The sequence below is a fragment of the Nansenia antarctica genome (assembly GCF_963989245.1).
Source record: "Nansenia antarctica genome assembly, chromosome: 9".
Classification (NCBI taxonomy): Eukaryota; Metazoa; Chordata; class Actinopteri; order Argentiniformes; family Microstomatidae; genus Nansenia; species Nansenia antarctica.
The window spans coordinates 2,979,986-2,987,485 of record NC_137679.1 but is presented as its reverse complement, the minus strand read 5'-3'; the positions used below and the strand labels follow the sequence as shown (position 1 = coordinate 2,987,485).

The 7,500-nt window shown below is 52.9% G+C and overlaps 1 protein-coding gene across 1 annotated transcript in view; it reads right to left on the bottom strand.

The window, feature by feature from the left end:
• myo9ab (myosin IXAb) overlaps nt 1-7,500 on the bottom strand; it is a gene marked incomplete at both ends in the record, with an annotated part of 125,820 nt that overhangs the window by 111,130 nt on the left and 7,190 nt on the right. The window contains one exon of the mRNA XM_080539150.1: nt 3,954-4,998. Coding sequence (XP_080395276.1) covers nt 3,954-4,998 — 1,045 coding nt within the window. The remainder of the gene's footprint in view (nt 1-3,953; nt 4,999-7,500) is intronic.

Here is a 7,500-nt window from a genome sequence, read left to right as displayed (position 1 = left end):
TTATCAAGAGGAGGTTGAAGAGCTGGATGAGGACGTTGTTTATTCAGGGTTCAGACAAGTTTCAACAAGTACAATTTAAGACCTTTTTAGACCTTTTTTAGACCTCTTTGGATAGAACTTTTGACCTATTCGCGACACCGTATAATAGCTTTTTGTCATCCTCGAGGTGATGAAATTAGGGACTTCACTGCCATACAGACCAAAAAGGAAGCGAATTGGCATTTTTCTTGGTTCCAGCTTGATTCATTTCCACGTAAATAGATGTGGTTGAACTGATTTCCTTGCCTAGCACCTCATTTTTAGACCGAATAACTGAAATCTGGGACCTTTTTAGGACTTAAAGGCTTTTTAAGACCAGCGCGGTAACCCTGTTTATTGTTCGATTGATGAATAACAGCCCCAAAAAGTGTGCGTGTGTGGGTGTGCGTGTGGGTGTGTGTGTATGTGTGTAAACGTTCTGGTTTGGGGAGACAGCTCTTGATGTGCTCTCCCTCTCCCTTCCCCCCCTCTCCTCTCCCCCTCTCTCCTCTCCCCCTCTCTCCTCTCCTCTCTCTCTCTCCCCCCCCCTCTCCTCTCTCTCTCTCCCTCTCCTCTCCTCTCTCGCTCTCTCCTCTCCCCCTCTCTCTCCCTTCCCCCTCTCTCCTCTCGACACAGAAGCTGAGTTCCCGCCCCTCGTCAGTCATGTGATTGATGGGGAAGTGATTGTCAGAGACACAACAAACACAAGCCGCTGAACAATGCCCTGCTTCCCCATAGTAGCCTAGTCGGTGTTCTCCCATCTCTAGTCTTATCAAACCTGGGGGGTATTCCATCAACATCGCTAAAGGACAATCCAGGCTTATTTTTGATAAATCCCGCAAGATTTAGAAAAAAATCCAGCGTTATTTCAATAAGTCTTGCAAAAAAACAAAAAACAAAAAAACCTAGATTTTCCTTTAGTGACGTTGATGGAATACCCCCCAGGTTTTAGAGAAGATTCAAAGAGTCTGGCTGGCAGGTATTCATACGACAACCGACAACGCCAAGTACCGTGTACAGTAACTCGTCTGGAAAGTACTAGAAGCCTGAGACACCGTAGGTATGAGGTACCATAAAGCTCCAGTCGTTCGGAAATAAATGTAATAGTAGTGCTAGCATATGGTAAAATGGTAAACGGACTGCATTTATATAGCGCCTTTATCCAAAGCGCTTTACAACAGCCTCTCATTCACCCATTCACACACACATTCACACACCAGTGACGACGTAGGCAAGCTACTAATGCGAGGCGCCCGGCCCGCTCACTGGGAGCAATTTGGGGTTCAGTGTCTTGCCCAAGGTCACCTCGACACGTGGCCAGCCGGGGCTCGAACCGCCGATCTGCCAACCTTGCAATCATTAGACGGCGGCTCTACCTCCTGCGCCACAGCCGCCCAACACAGCATAGCCTCTACCAGGCACGACAGCTCAAGGCGAGGAGATGGACGAAGGTCTTATAATGAATGTGATTTACTGTTTCCTGACTGGGCCTACAGCTGTGTCCTCCCGCTAACACCACCAAGGCCTGGTCTTACTGGGGTATTTCCACATGCGATCACATGGTGAGAGGGTGCATTTATCTGCCATGACCTCACTGTAAATGGACCGCACTTATGTAGCGCCTTTAACCAAAGCGCTTTACAACGGCCTCTCATTCAGCCATTCATACACACATTCACACACTACCATGCAAGGCGCCGGCCGGCCTGCTCACTGGGAGCAATTTGGGGTTCAGTGTCTTGCCCAAGGACACTTCGACATGTGGCTAGCCGGGGCTCGAACCGCCGATCTGCCGACCTTGCGATCATTAGACGGCGGCTCTACCTCCTGTACTGTATATGCAGGCGTGTTGTTGGGGTTCATGGTACAAAAGAAAACAAAAAGAAAAGAAAAACACAGAGACAGACAGCTCAACACAGAGGCTCTGACTGCAGCCAATCAGAAACAGTACCCAGCTCCAGATCCCCAAAACAAGAACAGCCAGATACAAAACATCACCCATCCCATTCTTTCCAGGACTCCTGAACACCAAATAACACAGGATGAACGTTTTAGCCTAACCAATCACCGCCATAGACTGTGTCGATAAATACCCAAGATTCACTAAGTTATTTATCACTGTTTTTATCCAAAATTGTGTTTTATAGTCCTATTTTTATGTTGTATTTCATTGATGTTGACGTGATTGTTAAATATTCTTGTATTTCAGTTCCACAAGAATATTCAATAAAGAAACTTGAAACTTGAAACCACATCCAGGCTGTTAGACATCTGAGTTAAGCACAACGAGAGTCTGCCCTTTAGAAGTCCTCTGCCTTTTTATATAATTCAATCCCAAGCGAAAAAATTGCATAATCCATAACTGATTAATAATCCCAGTTGGATTAAATCCCAGTCGGAGCCACATCTTGCATAAAAGCTTCGTATCTGGGTCAAAACGTACACAGTACATAAACATGGATGATGTCTGTTGACGCGAATAATACAGGCAGACAAATATAGGAACTAGGAAAAAAAATCAAACTATAATCCTTTTCACGCCACCTCGTCTCCAGCTCAGACATTCCACACCAGCAGTGAAATAACCGTTGACTGACTTCATATTTCTACTGGCTTCTGTAACTTCCTCTTCTCGATCCGTGACCTCTTATCTGGCACACACACGGCTTACGTTCCTACCCAGGCCTCAGACACATTCTCCTACGTTCCTACCCAGGCCTCAGACACATTCTCCTACGTTCCTACCCAGGCCTCAGACACATTCTCCTACGTTCCTACCCAGGCCTCAGACACATTCTCCTACGTTCCTACCCAGGCCTCGGACACATTCTCCTACGTTCCTACCCAGGCCTCGGACACATTCTCCTACGTTCCTACCCAGGCCTCAGACACATTCTCCTACGTTCCTACCCAGGCCTCAGACACATTCTCCTACGTTCCTACCCAGGCCTCAGACACATTCTCCTACGTTCCTACCCAGGCCTCAGACACATTCTCCTACGTTCCTACCCAGGCCTCAGACACATTCTCCTACGTTCCTACCCAGGCCTCAGACACATTCTCCTACGTTCCTACCCAGGCCTCAGACACATTCTCCTACGTTCCTACCCAGGCCTCAGACACATTCTCCAGCCTCACACAACCAGTCAGCTCAGCGGCCATCGTTGGGTCAATTGCAGGACAATAACTTCAGCACCTGTTAACCATCCGCAGGCCCGACAGCAGGCCCTAGCGCCATATGCTAATTGTTTTGCTATAGCGCCATATGCTAATTGTGTTGCCTCAGACACATTCTCCAGCCTCACACAGTTAGCTCGGCGGCCATCGTTGGGTCACTTGCAGGACAACAACTTCCAGATGAAGCAGCACCTGTTAACCATCCGCAGGCCCGACAGCAGGCCCTAGCGCCATATGCTAATTGTCTTTCTCTAGCGCCATATGCTAATTGTCTTGCCCTAGCGCCATATGCTAATTGTTTTGCCTTAGCGCCATATGCTAATTGTTTTGCCTTAGCGCCATATGCTAATTGTCTTGCCCTAGCGCCATATGCTAATTGTCTTTCTCTAGCGCCATATGCTAATTGTCTTTCTCTAGCGCCATATGCTAATTGTCTTTCTCTAGCGCCATATGCTAATTGTCTTGCTATAGCGCCATATGCTAATTGTCCTGCCCTAGCGCCATATGCTAATTGTCTTGCCCTGTACATGCTTCCTATGTTCCTATGTTTACGTAGGTAGTCATGCGTTACATCCTCTCAAAGCTATGATTCTTGCGCTTCGAGCCAAACAATCCATCACAAGATACAATCACAACAGCAGGCACAATCGACCACTACCACAACTACGTATGCAACGACCTACAACACGAACCGTGTACGATTCGCGCACACCCCCCATTCTCAAACACGCACCGCCACAGCCAATCAGGTGTCTTACCTCTAGAACAGGCCCCGCCCCGAGAATGATCTGCTCCACGCCGCTGGCGAACCCCTTCTGGCTGAGCGCCGTCAGGTGATGGATCAGGAAGTTGGTGCTCTGCGTCTTCCCCGAGCCGCTCTCCCCGGAGATCACGATGCACTGGTTCCTCCTGCGCTGCAGCATGGCGTGGTACGCCACGTCCGCCACGGCGTAGATGTGCGGCTCCAGCTTCCCCAGCGCGTGGTTGTCGTACATCTTCACGTACTTGGGGTTGTAGATGGGCAGGAACTGGAAGGGGTTGACGACGATGAGGATACTCCCCACGTAGGTGTAGATCTTCTCCTGGCGGAACCGCGAGCGCAGACTCTCCAGCATGGCGCGCTCCGTGAGCTCGGTCAAGGCGCACAAGTCGGACGGGTGGTCGCGGTCCCCTGCGGGCTGGGGCAGGAAACCCCGCTCCACCATCCGCCGGCGCTCCTCGGTCACGCGCAGCCACATCTGCAGGCTGCCCCCGTAGTGGATGGAACCGTCCAGGTTCTTCTCGCGCAACAGGAAGCGGTAGTCCTCCACGCCCACGCTCCCCAGGCCGCAGCGGTTGGGCTCCAGCGCGTTCCGCGGCCACAGCATCATCCGCTGGACGGGGCAGTCGCACGGGTTGAGGATCCACTCCTCCCCGCCGAACTCCTTCACCTCCGCCAGCACGTAGCACTTGGTGCGGTCCAGCGCCAGGCGTTCGATGAGGCGGTCGATGGCCTCGGCCGCCGTGGCCGTCTTGTGGGCCCCCAGGGGGCAGTAGACCGTGCCCTCGGCCAGGGCGCCCGGGTAGACGCGCAGGGTGAACTCCTGGTCCTCCAGGCGCCGTCGGCCCATGGTGCCGCCGCAGTTAGCGGCGTTAGCGGTGTTAGCGATGTTAGCATAGCCGCTGCCGCAGACCCCGCCACCTTGAAGGCTCATCGTCTTGGGGCAGCAGGTCCCATCAGCGCCGCTGGACGCCACCGCCGCCGCCACCGCAGCCACCGGACTTCCTTCTCTGGGCCTGGGGGACGTGCTCAGGACATTCCAGCTGAGAGAGGGAAGAGAAGAGAGGAGGAGAAGGAAAAGAAGAAGGAGAAGAGGTTAGAGATGTCAAAACAGATACAGAATACTTTATTTATCCCCGAAGGGCAATTCAGTTTCCACAGTTCATGGCCACAAACACATGATCACACAACAACACACTCAAAGTTGAAAGTGCATAAGAGATGGCAGGACCCCATCTTTCCCTGCTGGGTCTGCTCATTTAGCAGCCGAATGGCTGAAGGAATAAAAGATTTGGCGTAACGGTTTGTCCTTCTGGGGGGGTGCCTGATAGCGCCGTCCTGATGGCAGTAGCCTGAGTTCACTAGACAGGACGTGGTCTTGTAGGGCAATAAGTCATACGTTTCTCCCAGAGAGTGTTTAAGTCTCTCTGCTGGACTCCAATCATTTTGGAGCAGACTTTGACTACCCTATTCAAGCAAACATACACAGCAAAAAAACAACAATAGTGGTTGAAATAATATAATTTATTTTCATCGCAGTCGTTCTCAACACATCATGCACCCATAAGAAAGTCAGTGAGGCATCAGAGTGCTTGACGATAGATAAATAAATTCAAAGGGCTCTTTTTTGTTTTTGAGAGACAGAAGAACCTACGTTACCAGCAAACACTCCTAGCCACCAAGGAGAGAGAGAGTCACAAAGAGACACATCGACAAGGACAGATAACTAGACAAAAGAACACTCTGGGACAGTAGGAGCCATGGTCTGTGTGTGTGTGTGTGTGTGTGTGTGTGTGTGTCTACCCTTAGAGTAGATACAGTTTTACAGTAATGGTATTGTATCTGTTAACCCACATTTGAAACATCCTCTGTGTTAATATTGGATGTGTACGATGGTTGCTGTACGTAAATGAATGACTCCCAATGAACTGATTGCACTGTTAGTGTTTATGTCCTTAATGCACTTTGTATTTATGTGGACATAAATAAAACATTTAAAATGTGTGTGTGTGTGTGTGTGTGTGTGTGTGTGTGTGTGTGTGTGTGTGTGTGTGTGTGTGTGTGCGTGTGTGTGCGTGCGTGTGATAATCTCAGTGCCTCGCCCATGTTGCCAAGACAAACAGCTGCCACCTTCCACACAGAAGTGGCCGTAATGAGAACACAATGGTCTGATTCACAACTTCCCTGTTAACGCTGGACAGAGCCTCCACAGGACACCATTCACCACAGATAACAGAGTACTGTAGTGCAACACTTTTCTACAACACTTTTCTGTCTCACCCTCCCTCCTCCCACAGCCTCCCTCAGCCTCCCTCCTCTCTCTCCCTCCTCTCTCTCCCTCCTCTCTCTCCCTCCTCTCTCTCCCTCCTCTCTCTCCCTCCTCCTCCCTCCCTCCTCTCTCTCCCTCCTCCTCCCTCCCTCCTCTATCAGCCTCCCTCCTCTCTCTCCTTCCTCCTCCCTCCTCTCTCTCCCTCCTCCTCCCTCCCTCCTCTCTCTCCCTCCTCCTCCCTCCTCTCTCTCCCTCCTCCTCCCTCCCTCCTCTCTCTCCCTCCTCCTCCCTCAGCCTCTCTCCCTCCTCCTCCCTCAGCCTCTCTCCCTCCTCCTCCCTCAGCCTCCCTCCCTCCTCCCTCTCCCTCCCTCCTCTATCAGCCTCCCTCCCTCCTCTCTCTCCCTCCTCCTCCCTCCCTCCTCCCTCCTCCCTCTCCCTCCTCCCTCAGCCTCCCTCCCTCCTCTATCAGCCTCCCTCCCTCCTCTCTCTCCCTCCTCCTCCCTCCCTCCTCCCTCTCCCTCCTCCCTCAGCCTCCCTCCTCTCTCTCCCTCCCTCCTCTATCAGCCTCCCTCCCTCCTCCCTCTCCCTCCCTCCTCTATCAGCCTCCCTCCTCCTCCCTCCTCCTCCCTCCTCTCTCTCCCTCCTCCTCCCTCCCTCCTCCCTCAGCCTCCCTCCCTCCTCCCTCTCCCTCCCTCCTCTATCAGCCTCCCTCCTCCTCCCTCCTCCTCCCTCAGCCTCCCTCCCTCCTCCTCCCTCAGCCTCCCTCCCTCCTCTCTCTCCCTCCTCCTCCCTCAGCCTCCCTCCTCTCTCTCCCTCCTCCTCCCTCCCTCCTCTCTCTCCCTCCTCCTTGCTCCCTCCTCCCTCAGCCTCCCTCCCTCCTCCCTCTCCTCCTCCTCCCTCAGCCTCCCTCCCTCCTCCCTCTCCCTCCCTCCTCCTCCCTCCTCTATCAGCCTCCCTCCCTCCTCTCTCTCCCTCCTCCTCCCTCCCTCCTCCCTCAGCCTCCCTGCCTCCTCTCCCTCCCTCCTCCTCTATCAGCCTCCCTCCCTCCTCTCTCTCCCTCCTCCTCCCTCCCTCCTCCCTCAGCCTCCCTCCCTCCTCCTCCCTCAGCCTCCCTCCCTCCTCTCTCTCCCTCCTCCTCCCTCCCTCCTCCCTCAGCCTCCCTCCCTCCTCCCTCTCCCTCCCTCCTCTATCAGCCTCCCTCTCTCCTCTCTCTCCCTCCTCCTCCCTCCCTCCTCCCTCAGCCTCCCTCCCTCCTCTCTCTCCCTCCTCCTCCCTC